The sequence below is a fragment of the Ictalurus punctatus genome, chromosome 3 (genome assembly GCF_001660625.3).
Source record: "Ictalurus punctatus breed USDA103 chromosome 3, Coco_2.0, whole genome shotgun sequence".
Classification (NCBI taxonomy): Eukaryota; Metazoa; Chordata; class Actinopteri; order Siluriformes; family Ictaluridae; genus Ictalurus; species Ictalurus punctatus.
The window spans coordinates 29,855,912-29,870,421 of record NC_030418.2 but is presented as its reverse complement, the minus strand read 5'-3'; the positions used below and the strand labels follow the sequence as shown (position 1 = coordinate 29,870,421).

The 14,510-nt window shown below is 38.5% G+C and overlaps 1 protein-coding gene across 2 annotated transcripts in view; it reads right to left on the bottom strand.

The window, feature by feature from the left end:
* Positions 1 to 4,954: 4,954 nt before the first annotated feature.
* gstcd (glutathione S-transferase, C-terminal domain containing) overlaps positions 4,955 to 14,510 on the bottom strand; it is a 125,409-nt gene continuing 115,853 nt past the window's right edge. The window contains exons 12-13 of one of the 2 annotated variants that reach the window (XR_008396341.1): positions 14,222 to 14,378; positions 7,604 to 7,740 (exon numbers count right to left, since the gene is read on the bottom strand). Coding sequence is in view for 1 of the 2 variants with exons in the window: in XM_017463306.3 (XP_017318795.1) it covers positions 7,604 to 7,740 (137 nt within the window). In the remaining variant the exon portion in view is untranslated. Of the gene's footprint in view, positions 7,741 to 14,221; positions 14,379 to 14,510 lie in introns of both variants that reach the window. The other variant, XM_017463306.3, reaches the window with a different exon arrangement.

The window sequence follows — 14,510 nt, the reverse complement described above, 5'->3', positions numbered from 1 at the left end:
CCCTTTCTCACAAAACATCAATGCTCGACTAAATTACCCCAAACCATGTGGCAAAATGTTTTATGGTCTGATGAGACCAAGTCCAAAAGGTATAATAATTCCATACTTCCAAAAGGTATGTTTGGTGTAAAAACAAAACAAAAAAACAACACATCACCAAAAGAACCCACGGTGAAGCATGGTGGTGGCAGCATCATGCTTTAAGGCTGCTTTTCTTCAGCCAGAACTGGGGCTTTTATCAAACTGGAGGGAATCATGAATAGCTACAAATTTTAGTGCAAAACATTCAGGTGTCTGCTAATAAGCTGAAGATTTCACCTTTCAGCACAACAATTATCCAAAGCTAACATCCAAATCAACAAAACAACGGCTTAAACAGACAAAGATCAATGTTTTTGAATGACCTAGCCAGAGTCCAGACCTGAAACCACCTGAAAATCTGTGGAGTGACCTGAAGCAACCTGTGCACAGGAGATACCCTTACAGTTTGATGGATCTAGAATTTTGAATGGAGAGCGGGAAAATATTGCCATGTCAAGATGTGTCACGCTGATAGACCCTTACCCCAAAAGACTGAGTGATGTAATAAAATTAAAAGGTGCTTCAACAAAGTATTAGGGTGTGCACATTTATGCAACTCGGTTATTGTAATTTTTTAAAATAGAATTTATAATGTATTATTACGAGTGTAATTTAAACATGATTTGAATTAGAGGTGGCAGTACTGTAAGAGCTGCGATTATGAAGCGAGGCACTGGTAAACTTTTAACAATATATTAAACCTTAAAAGTTTCAACAGAGTGTTTTTAACACAAAAACATCCAAACTGGGAATTTTTTTTTTTTATTAAGCTAAGCTTACGTATACAAAGAACCACTTGAAGAACCCTTTTTCTAAGAGTATAGTTAGTCTTTTTTTCCCTGACACACCTCCTTGGTATTCAGGGGAACCTCCTCAAACCATGAGCCAAGGCTTCAGGTGTTTTTGACAAGCTCAGGCGAGATATGTTAGGATGCCAGAGGCTGTTTTTTTTGTGCGTATACACATTTAAACACAGATACACACACGCAAACCTATTCAGTTATAGAGCTGCAAAACGAGAAAAACTTAGTGGCTTCAGGCATGTATATCTTTCCATTTAATGAGTAAGCAAAAGGTGTTCAAAGCCAAACATCTGCATCATCTAATAACATCCACAGGGTGAGTGAAAGTTCAGATACTCAGTGAGTATGGAGATAATGATCTAAAGGTTTATAAGTTTATTTATGAACAGAAAAATACCTCTTCACTTTACATATATGCTTATCACAGTACTATACAAGGACAAACCATATCATGAGAAGTCACCTTAGTGAAGCCAGATACAGTATGAATGATTTACAAGGTCAGGGTTTCTCAGCTCTGCAGTCCTGCAGGTTCATTTCAGGTTCTGCCTCTTCTAATACATCTGAATCAACTTGTATAGGATTTGATCATTCATTCATAAACTGGATCAGGCATGTTATGAATAGAGAATGTTAAACTATGCAGGTCTCTAGACCCTCCAAGACAAGTAGGAGAGAACTGAATCTCATCATTTTTTCACCGTATTCACAGAACAACTGCTCCATAGATGATAACACGTTAGAGCATTAGAAAAACTGACCCCTAGTCATCAGCCAGTGCAGACATACTGTTGACTGATCTCCACTGTAATGAACTATTATTTAATGCTGATCCATTATTATATGTGCGGTGCTTTGGAAAACCCATTAGATGTGACGTGGTTGAATTCTAGAAGGAAAAAAAATATGAAACGTTTGCCAAAATTGGGAATTGCTGCATATTAGATATTTTAAGAGACATACTATAAATATATTCCACCAAAACAACATGAAAATGTTTGATCTTGCTGCAAATATGATGCTGGAGAATGAGACATTTTAATAAATGCTATGGTAAAAACTCAGCTCAGTGTAGTTTCCTCACAAACCCTTATTTCAGACCACCACAAGGATTTTCTCAGACCGGGACAAAAATTTTAAACAGCCAGAAGTGGGGAAGAAGTCCATGTACTGACTTGATTTAGATTTGGATCAGTCACTGGCTTCAATATTTACAATGTGACTATGAGGATTTGAAACAGCCTGCATTCGGGTGCATCAAATAACATACATGCAGTTATTTTTACATTACTAGTGAGCTTGAGCTATTACTTAGAAATTTAAGTGAAGGAGGTGTGGCCTCCATTCCTCAGTCATATTAAAGTAGGTGTGGCCTCTATTCCTCAGTCACATTAAAGTAGGTGTGGCCTCTATTCCTCAGTCATATTAAAGTAGGTGTGGCCTCTATTCCTCAGTCACATTAAAGTAGGTGTGGCCTCTATTCCTCAGTCATATTAAAGTAGGTGTGGCCTCTATTCCTCCGTCATATTAAAGTAGGTGTGGCCTCTATTCCTCAGTCATATTAAAGTAGGTGTGGCCTCTATTCCTCAGTCATATTAAAGTAGGTGTGGTCTCTGTGCTCAGTCACAGTGAAAAAAACATGACCTCTGTTCTCTGTTCATCATAAGAGATGCCGAGACAATACAGACAGTGAAGGAGGCGTGGCCTCTGTTCCTTAGTCACAGTGAAGGATGTATGGCCTCTATTCCACAGTCACATTAAAGAAGGTGTGGTGTCTCTTCTCAGTTACAGTAATAAAGGCAACACATTTCATTAGTTATAATGAAAGAGGTCTGATCTGTGTGTCTAGGTCATAGTGAAGGAGGCATGTCCTGTTCCACAGTCATAGTGAAGGAGCTGTGGTATCTGTTCCTCTGTGACTGTAAAGGAGGTGTGGCCTCTGTGCCTCACTAACATTATAGAAGGCGTGGCCTGCGTTCTTCAGCCACAGTCAAGGAGGTGTGGTCTCTGTCTAAAATCACTCCCTTACTCACTCTTTACTGTAATGTCTGTCCTATATAAAGCACTATGTAGGGCAGCAGTTAGGAAGACAGCTGACCTGATTCAGACAGCACTCACAGCTCATAACTACTGTGAACATGACAAATTATGTAGAAATCTCAAACCATAAAAAATAGTTAACCTGGCCAACCCCGTGCTTTTTGGTACTTTAACAGGGAAGTAGTGTGCATTGGTGCATTACTGGTAATACAGTAAATTAGAGATTCAGTGAGAATTTACATGAAAATAAGTGCACAATGGGGTAACTAGGGTCCTTGACTTGATAAACAGTAATGGGAAATAAATGACTGTTTCATAATATACTGCATTGTGAAGACAGAGACAAGTTTAAAAAGTGCTGCTGTCTGCGTTTTTTTGTCACAGCAAATCTTTCAAAAAACGGCTAATCTTTTCAGTAAAGCGCTGAATGACATCGAGAATTTTTGACCAAACAGGTCGCAATTTGGGGGGAAAAAAATGAAAAGATAAAAGACGAAGTGCTGTTGAAAAATTAGTCTTGTTTGTGATTGCATGGAAGATTGACAATATCATACATCCATGAGGTAGGAGCAGCAGTGGCACAGCAGTTCAGCATCTGTAGGGTGCCAGAAGGCTATAAGTTCAAATCCCAAGGCTGTGAGAAAGATATTAGTCCTTGAGCAAGGCTTTCAACTAAAGGACTGGTGCAATAAAACCTACACAGATAATTAAACGATGTCTGGTCAAACAAACAACCACATGAGGTTCTTTTGCTCCTGAATCCATTCTTCTTTACCTTCTGATTAGTTCTCGTCACAGACACATTTAAGTCAGATTACAGACTGTTCTCTCATGTATCCCGAGTGTGCTCTAGAAAATTTACCCATTGCTTGGACACACAAGAATTAAACCACCTTTCCTGTATGAACGGAAGAGAAAACCAGGCATGCTGCAATGTGAGACGCCGCTGCATTTTATATAATAGCATTCTCCGTATACTTCTCAATCGCAAGCCGATTACTTACCACTTTTATGTAGAATTGTACAGTGTTTGGTGATGTCCTCTGCATTAAGGGAATGCTGAAGTTTACAAGTCACAGAAAGAAAAAGATCCTTTACATCACAGGTTCTCAACTTACGAGGGGTCACGAATGAGGTTTCAGGAGATTATTATCAAGCATTATTTCTATACTTATAGCATATAGTTCTATACTTTGTGAAATATTTAAGAATAATTCAAGGTGTAAAAATATGACCAGCTGTGGAGTCGGCAGTTGCTTGGTGGAAAAGGCTGGACTGTGGATTCTTAGGAGGAAAAAAACCCTACATTTACAAATTGGTTCTCTAATGTCCACACAGCCAAAATGTTCACTGTTGATATTTTGATATCAGTTTCTAATTTTTTTGCTTGCGTTTATATGTTTATAAAATGTTAAATTTGGCCCTTAGACTAGTTACTTTTTTTTATTCTGGGTCAATCTCCCCCACCCCACTTTTGTCAAAAAACAAAAGTGCCCCTTTTGACCATTTTCAACGGAACATTTGCGGTGGACTTCCTAATAAATATAGTTACTGATGTTAAATTTATAATTGTTTAATGGCTTAGTGGTTAGCATGTTTGCCTTGCACCTCCAGGGTTGGGGGGTTGAATCCCGCCTCTGCCCTGTATGCACGGAGCTTGAGTGTTGTCCCTGTGCTTCACGGGTTTACTCTGAGTACTCCAGGTTCCTCTCCCAGTCCAAAGACATGTGTTGTAGGTTGACTGTCTGTAGTGTGGGACTGTGCCCTGCAGTACTTTGACAGCGTGTCCCCTGCCTTGTGCCCCGAATTCCCTGAGTAGGAAAATGGATAGATTATTGAACTCAAAACATTCTCTTTTTTACCTTGACAGAACTCAAGTATTTAACCATGGCAATGTATTATCATTTATTATATACGTTCTATAGATAAGCCTACCTTTCATTCAGTTTGGAGCTCATTTTAAGCCCATTTCACACCAGACTGCAGCAATATCTTTCCCTCACTGATGAATAAAATTACATGTGCAAAATATACATTGCTTTATATTTCTAATGTGATTTTATATTGATTTATTAAGATAATAGATCTTAAATAAGATCTTTAAAGATCTTTAAATAAGAAAGTCACTTCTACAGATTGTGCACTTATTTACAGTAATTCATTGAATTTATTATTGGGGGAGGACAAAATGGGGCTATTGGAGCAAAAAAAAGTCTAAGAACCCCTACTTTAAACTTTAAAACAAGGCTTTCAGCAGCACCCGCTGTGTACGCTAACAAATAATAATAATTTTTAAAAAACTACAATGCCACCTCCAGAGATCCTCATCTTAAAAACACAATTAAAAGATGATGCTGAAAGTTTTCGATTCATCCAACAATAGTATAAAAAGTACTGTAAATTGAAGCAAGTGCAGGCAGCTGGGGCTAAAAGTCATTGAGGCAAAGAAAATTCAATCAAGCACCTGCAGTATGAGAGCTGTTGCTGGATATGGGAAATTAATTCAATACATATCCATGAAATTTAAACCAAATTGAAACGACATAAGGTATTAAAGGTCATGGCGCCATTAATAAACCTATAAGGTCATTCCGCACTTCGAGCCTTTCAAACACCACATGCCTGCTACAACTAGTAAATGAGATGGCTCATTCGAGGCACATCCTTTTGTTTTCCCCATAATAAGAGATAATGACAGTGGGAAATATGCTGGATAGCAGTACAGAATTCAATAGACCTCATTTGCATGAGAAGCAACGCTTAATTTATTGCATTGTCTGAATTATACATATCGGGGAACTAATAAACTGGTGATTTTGTGTAATTCACACATATTTCATTTTAAAAGTGAGAGAGTCTCCATTTCCTCTCTTTGGCAGAACATATTTCTCTACACACTGCAGGTTTTCCCACATGATTCCCTCTCGTTGGAAAGAGCCTCAGTGTCTCCAGCTATTCACTTCGCCAGCAGAATTCAGATGAGATTTGCTAGCCTGGTGTGTGTGTGTATGTATCGCACACACACTCGGCCACTTCCTCATAGTGGGAGAGCAATTTTCCCACTCTATACTGTATCTAACGTGACACCATGGCTGTTATGGGCTGAGGAAATGCAGGGGTGTGTGCGCAATAGCAATCCAACCATGAAGTAAAAGGTACATAAACACAGGGTGAGCAGGGAGAGTGTATATCTCGCTGTGGCCCAGTGTAGTGGGATGACCTTTACATAATCTATGAATTGATCAAACATTCAAGACAGTGGATGCACCGGACCCGCTTCTAAAATGCTCCAACGCCGTGCTGCCACAAAGACTGGGTGATTAATATCTCCGTATATTCATCCCCAACGGGCTACTTCTGAAAAGAACGATTTTTTTAAAAAAATGCAGCCTTCCTGCAAGGAGGCTCTGCAGATTATAATGCATAATTTTACATCAGTAATATGTGGGATGGGACAGGACCGGTTCTTTTGAGAAACCATCTTTTGTTATTCTTATAATGAGGAAAATATGCTGGCTGGCATTGCACAATTCAATAATGCCTCATTTGTAAACAGCATGTGAAGCAATTCTTAATGTATTAAACCGATTGAACCGACTTGTGCTGCTTCAGAAGGTAGCTCGCACTCAGCAAATCAGGGGCCCAAGCACCACACAGCAACCACTGTACCGAGCGAAGGTCAAGAGATATGCTAGAACATACTTGTACCACAGCTGTGCTGAATTCTCAAACTTGATTGGTCAGAAGATTTACATTATTTTTCTTTTTAACAGCAGCTCTGTTAGAAATTCAAAGCAAAGCTTTTTCATATCAGTGTTTTTGTTTTAATTAATTATCGTTTCTATAGCAACAGCTCATTCACAGGGACTTCGATGCTAGACGCTTCACATAATTTAATTCTAAAGACGAACGGATTTTTTTTTTTTTTTTTTTAAAGTGTCATTTACTCGTTTATAAGGTAAAATAATATATGGCTCCTGTTATGAAGCATGTAGTTAACACTTATGGAAGGAGTCTCCAGTGTCAGCTCGTAACCGTGAGCAAGTTTTCCACCGAGGGAGTCTTCACTACAGAAAAACTTCTTATTTACTTAAAAAGAGAGACTGATGAGGGAACAACAGATTATATCTGTTATAATGTAGATAATGACTAGATTTGGAGAGGTTCTACAACATTAAATGTAACTGTAAATAGTTAAAAAACATTAGATTTATTAATAAATGTTAAAAATGTACTCGTCGTATAAGAGGAATGAAACACTTTGGCCTGGGCTGTAAGGGGGGAAAATAATGGTGTACGCATCACACCACCCAGTCACTGATTATTTCCCCCTAACTGCACAGCTAGCACATTGTGCTCCAATTAAATTGTTGTTATGAACTTAAAAACAAAACAATTAATGTGTCCACAAATAAGGATTAGCCTCCTGAGAAAATCATCCATTGCTGGCAGTTCACAATTCAACATAATAATAATAATTTAAAAAAAAGCCCAAAACGTTAAATTATTATTCTAAAAGTCACTTTGAACACATAATGGACTCAACAAATCCTCATCACCTATGGACATCTCAGAGCTATCACTTATACTCCTGAAGTATCATATCTAATTCTAAGGTGTTCCTCAAGGCTCCAGTCTACATCCTGTTTTAAAGTTGTTAAAGTCATCGGATGGAGAGGCTAGGCCAGAACCCCGACTAGCATGTTGTTCTTGGGGGAGCAGCTCTCAGGCTCCATGGTCATCACCTTCACCGAGTAACCGTGAGTCTCGGCAGCCCAACTGCGGTCCAAATCCACCAAGCCCATACAGCGTTTCCCTGGAGATGGAAAAGAGAACGGTCATGACCGTGCTGTCTAAACACGTCCCTCTATCAGCCTGCTAGATCATTTACAAAGCCATCAATCACCTGTGTAAGAGACTCAATATTCATAATTCATCTCTCTTAATTAATTTATAAATACATTCAGTTAATAATTTACCTTGTGATCAGTAATCAGTATAATGCATATCAGGCGTGAACCTACGTATAAATGTTTCCTATATATAGTAATATTTGATATTTTGATTTCCTGCTTAATTTTAAATACATTGTTTACATTTATATTATTTAATATGATGACAATATTTATCCCATGTTTAACATAAGTATAGAAAAAATGACGAGTCAAGGACCTTCAGATTGTACAGGAACCCTAGCCAATGTTTTGCTTTCTCCCAGCTTGTATCAAATATGTCCTTTCTTGTTTTAGGCTTTCTGTGGATGTCTCAACCACAAGCCAGCCACCATCCAAAGAGATGTCTGCGTCAATAGATGGCAGATGCCAATTTATCGTACTCATTATACTTTATTAGAAGTAGACAAACTGGGTTTGCAGAACAGCAGTAGGACCTTGGTTGTCTATCAAACAAGGCGGCGAGTAGTAAGGAGTAAGCATACCCACTGGCTAGTTTAACTGAAACACCTGTATACCTGCTCATTCATGCAATTATTACACACAACAGAAGGGTGTAAAAAACCCCCAAACAAAAAAACATCCATTGAGTGGCAGTTCACAGTAAGGCTACAATAACTCAAATAACCACTCTTTACAGCCGTAGTGAAAGCACAACATGTTGAACCTTCAGGCGAATGCGCTACAACAGCAGTAGACCACATCAGTTCCCACTCCTCGCTGACAAAAACAGGAATCTGAGGCTACAGTGGGGATAGTCGCTGAAACTGGACAAGTGAAAATGCTTTTACCCAGAGAGAATTACAAATGAGGAAATACAAGCAAAGTGATATATCAAGCAGAGAACAATACAAGAAGTGCTGCCATACAAGATGTTTATAATTGAGTGCTAGAGCAATGTGCACAGAATAGAGGTGTAAGAGCCAGTGTAAGTGCATATTTTGTATTCTTTTATTTTTTGAATGGGACCAACTGAGGGGTTAGTTAAGTGTTCATGGAAGAGGTGGATATTTAGCCTTTTTATTTATTTATTATTATTATTATTTTTTTTTATAAAGATGATGGATTCTTCTGTCCGGATTGAGGTTGGAATTTCATTCCACCACTGAAGGACAGTCAGTTTGAAGGGTCTAGAAAGGGACCTCATGCCTTGCTGAGTAGGCACTACCAGTGGCAGATAGACCAGGCAGATAAAGCCCTCGATCAACAAGAACTGCCACTCAAAGGATGTTATTAGTGATAAGCCCTTTAAAAACACACAGAATCTTAAATTGGATCCAGTAATGAACGGAAAGGCCAACCATACATATATCTTTTTTTTTTTAATTGCTGTTTGATAAAAAAGCCCTTCATCTGTTGTTGTTGAATCACTGCATCTAATGGAAAATATTTCTTTGAAAGCATGATTTGAAGCTTTTGACATTTTCTCAGCACTCATCCATTAGTTTAAAAACCACCTGAAATACATTTAGAGGTTGAAAGGATGTAGTGTTTGTCCACACTACTCAGAAGTCCAACTCAGAAGCTGCTGGCTTTAAAAGGAACAACGCTTTCACTTCCCTATGGAAAATGTAGCTACACTAATAGATTTGCTATTTCTGACACTTTTGTGATACACACGTGTGAGGTGAGAGCGTGAGACATGCTATCAGAGCTACCTGTTTCTGCCCCACATTCATTTACACATGCATATCAACCAATCACAGCGGATGCTTCAGCTCAACTCTCCCTGTTCGTCGTGTATTTGTGATGCTCCAAAAACGATTTGAAACGATAAAGCGCAAGTGGGCCTTCACATTCGGTAGGATATAGTAATCTAAAAGGCCTGGGAGTATAAAAATAGGTTGCTTTCAAGAGAAAAAAAATGGGTAAAAGTATTTGTTTTCTCTGAAGGGAACTGCAGAGCGTCTAGTATGCACCTATAGTTAATCATGTTTGAAGCTTGACATTATTCTTCTAGTTTTCATTATTTTTCCATTCTTTTCATCTACCCTGTATTTTTGAAATGCATTACTATTCTTCCAAGCCTCAAGAAAACTTTTATTTGGAGCAATTCCACTTTTCTAAGTACAGAAGATCTGACAAAAGCACTTCTGGCCAATTCAGACTAATTCAACTGTCTTTCTGGACTTAGTCAAAATATCTCACAGCTGCATATATATATATATATATATATATATATATATATATATATATATATATATATATATATATATACACACACACACACACACACACACACACACACATATATATATATATATATATACATATACATACTTATATATATAATTGCCCTTAAGTGTGAATATGTGTGTGTGTATGGTGTCCTGTGATGGACTGGCATCTGATGTTCTGGCTTGCACTCAGGGTTCCTGTCATAGGTTTAAGATCCACCACAATCCTGACCGAGATAAAACGGTCACATAAGATGAACAAATGAACAAACAAACAAATAAATGAGTGAGTGAACAAACATACAAACAAAATAAATAAGATGATATCTCCACTGTGTAAGTTGCAGGCCCTGTATGAGGTTAAAAATCTTCAAGTTCTCAATTTGGCATCAACATGTTGAATTCTACTTGCATGACAACTATAATTACAATAATCATTATGTGTAATTTTGCTCTAAGCATTGGTTGTTAATATTTATGTGTTAATAAGCACTTCAGTGAGGAATGTAACACACACACACACATTACAATCATGTGAAAAAACAATTACACCACATGGAAATTGTTTTTTTTTGTGTGTGTGTTTTTTTTTTTTTTTTTTTTTTACATATTTGGACAAGAAAACATTTGATCCTTTTTGAAACAGTGCCTATTAATAAAGTTGATATACTCTATCAAATGACAATGTTTTGTAGTCATTTTCACAATTTAAATTAACAGATCAGTCACGTGGAAAAAGTAAGTACACCCTACATTTATCACAAATCCATAAAATTAGAATCAGGTGTACAAGACTAGGTGCCAGTGATTAGAACCTGCTTAGGGAGTGCAGGTGGAGCCAGTCTTATTTACACCCTTCTCATATCTAGTGTCTGGTGTTTGCTTTGTTATTCAGGTGTGTGGTGTCATCATGCCAAGATCATAAGTGCTCTGTAAGGCCTTCAGAAAAAAAATAAATTGTGGATGCCTATGAGTCTGGCAAGGGGTTTAAACAGAGCTCTAAATTATTTGAAATACGTCATTCCTCTGTAAGGAAAATCATCTACAAGTGGTGCAGATTTCAAACAACTGCCAATTTGTCCAGGACTGGCCGTACCATCAAATTCAGCCCAAGAGCAGCCCGTCTGATGCAAAAACAAGTCTCCGAGAACCCCAAAATTTTAATCACAGGATCTGCTAGTAAGTCTTGCAACTGTTGGTGTCAAAGTGCATGCTTCTACAGTTAGAAAGAGACTGCACACATTTGAACTGAAAGGGAGGCGAGCCAGGAGAAAGCCTTTGCAAGACGCCAATGTAAAAGCAGACATGTTTGGTGCAGACCAAAGGCAGCTTTTCAGGAGCAGCACCTCATACCAACTGTGAAGCACAGTGGTGGGAATGTTATGGTTTGGGGTTGCTTCACTGCCTCAGGGACTGGACAGCTTGCATTCATTAATTCAACTATGAATTCTGAATCATATCAAAGAGTGCTTGAAGATAATGTGAGGCCATCTGTCCCAAAGTTGAAGTGAACCTTTCAACAGGATAATGATCCTAAGCACACTAGCAAATTCACCAAGGAAAGGCTCGAAAACAAAAAACGGAGGGTTATAGAATGACCTAGGCAAAGCCCGGATTTTAATCCCATTGAAATGTAAATACCAAATAATCTTGGTAGAATCGTACACAGTTGCCCAGGTCATTCAATTTTTAGATGGTCCCTAACTGACTCCATTACTATAAACGCTGGTGAGCTGCGTTTCTGAGAGGATTAACTTCAGGGGATTTAACGGGAATTTAAAAAAATATATATTCAATTGTACTCGGTTCCCGTTTCACTCCAGAGTAAGACAATACACATTTTGCCCTTTCTGTGCGTTTATTGTTTGAGTAATAGAAGAGAGGATCTCAAATGTGCCGTGAATCTCCGGTGACGGCGAGCCAGTCTAAAATGCGGTCGACTATGAGTGACGTCACTTCCAAATACAAACATAGTTTGGGGGTAGTATACTCCCACCCCCAACACTGATTGGCAGGTTTCTGTGCAAGGCATGGGAAATGCAAATGCAAATTGATTTGCCATTCTGTTTGAATATTAGCAGGCTCCGTACGCCACGCTGAGGAAATGAAATAGCAAACGGGGTAACTGCTATTGCTATTTCAATATGACAGGGTCACACCGCGTAACACACAGGAAATGCAACTGCAAATGGACTTTGCGTTTCCATTTGGAATTTGGCCAACACTGTACGTTCGTGTAAATGAAAATGCAAACGGTAATACATAACATGCATTTGAATGTCACAACTTATGCGTCCACAAATAGAAAACGAACATTGTCCGCAAAATACTTCCATAGAAGTGGTTTTTCTGCCAAGCAAATTCTATTTGTGATTAGTCTGAGTGCTGCTTTATCTATATAAAAAAATTAATAAATAAAAAAAAAACGGAAATGTGCACTTTTCAGGTGTCTCCTGTATTCCCATGGAAAGGGGTCAAAAGTCATACATGCTATGAGGTCAGTTGAGGACATAAGTTTACATATCCCTCGCAGAATCTGCAAAATGAACAGGCTGATTGGTATACACTGTTGGTGTTTTTTTTTTTAAATCTTTTTTTCCCCATTTAGTACTGCCCTTTAGAAGCTACGCAAGATATTTGCATGTTTCCCTAGAAGACAAAATAACAGTTTACACCGATCATCCTGTTAAAAAGTTTACACCCCCCTGGCTCTTAATGTATCGTGTTGCCTTCTTGAGCATCAGTGAACGTTTGCACCTTTTGTAATAGTCATGTACGAGTCCCTCAATTGTCCTCAGTTTGAAAAGATGCATCTCAACATCTTATAGTGGCTGATGGAAAGGGGTTAAACATGTAGAATGCTGGAAAAGCAAAGAATGTGCAGGACCTGGAGGATTTTTCTGAAGAACAATGGGCAGTTTAACTGCTCAGGACAAACAAGGGACTCATGAAGAACTCTCACAAAACAAACACCGTCGATGATCACCCAGGTAACGACACACGGGATTAATAATCGAGCGTGTGTAAACTTTTGAGCTGGTTCATTTGTGTAAATTCAGTTATTATTGTGTCTTGAGCATTATATGTAAACATCTGTTATGTGAAAAAACGTATTCAGGGCAGAACTAAATAAAAAAACTAAATGCAATTTTTATAATCCCTCTCTTTTTTAATTATTATTATTATTATTTATTATTAATATTTTGCAGATTATTTAAGGTGTATGTAAACTTATGACCTCAACTGTATGTTGCAGCACTTACCTTCCCAGCCAGTATTTAACTTCTAACACAATACAGTGTTCCATCAGTAGTTACAGAGATGTTATAGCAGATCAACCTAATGCAGCTGCCATAAAAATAAAAGGATTTGGACAGGCACTACAGTCGATGCTTTGTGTATGCATGTGTGTGTGTGTGTGAAGAGCAGGAGAGTGCATCACTCCGGCAGCTGCAATGGATGAGCATGAGGAGGCAGGAATGACGGATCGACCAATCTGAACGAGAGCTCTTCAGCGCAATGAGGCGGCAGTGCAGTGTGATGGAGAGCCGTCACAGTGGGAGACTAAGTGATGCTGCCTCGCTCTGGCTTGATCTGCACTTCACCAATATTCACACACACTCCATTTATATTGGATTGAATCTCAGGTTAGAAAAATTCACAGAAAACTAATTAACTTGGTGAGGCGACCGTGCATGAGCAGGTAGTTCTGTAGAGAGGGTAGTTACGTCACAGACTAAACTTTTACATTGTTGATAATTTTTCCCGTCGTGGAAATGCTTAGAGATATATTAATTTTAAAACAAACAAACAAACAAATAAAATAAACCCTCACTTCTGGTTTTTGGCTTCCAACATGTGTAATATGGAACTACACAAAGCAGAGAAGCATCTCAGATTGAACAGCAGCAGCTACAGCAGCAGAAGACCATGTTGGGTTTCTCTCCTGTCAGCCGAAAGCAGGAATCTGAATCGCCTGGTCTTTTTCAAATCTTCACCTGTCCAGTTTTGGATAACCTGTTCCCACGGTAGCTTGACATTCATCTTTTTAGATGACAGGAGTGGAACCCAATGTGGTCGTCTTCCCATTCACCTTATGGATTGACATGATCCACTTTGAGATGCTTTTCTGCTCACCACAGTTGTAAAGAGTGGTTAATTGACTTACTGTAGCGTTCCTGTCAACTCAAACCAGTCTGGTCATTCTCCTCTCTCATCCACAAGGTGCTTCCACCAACAAAACTGGGATGTTTATTCATCTTCGCACCATTCTGTTTAGACTCCAGGGACTGTTGTGTGTAAAAATCCCAGCAGTTTCTGAAATGCTGTTTGATGTGAACATTAACTGAAACTCTTGACCTGTATATGTATGATTTTATGCATAATGCTGCTGCAACATAATTGGCTGATTTTAATAACTGCATGAATGGGCAGGGGTATAGGTGTTTCTATTAAAG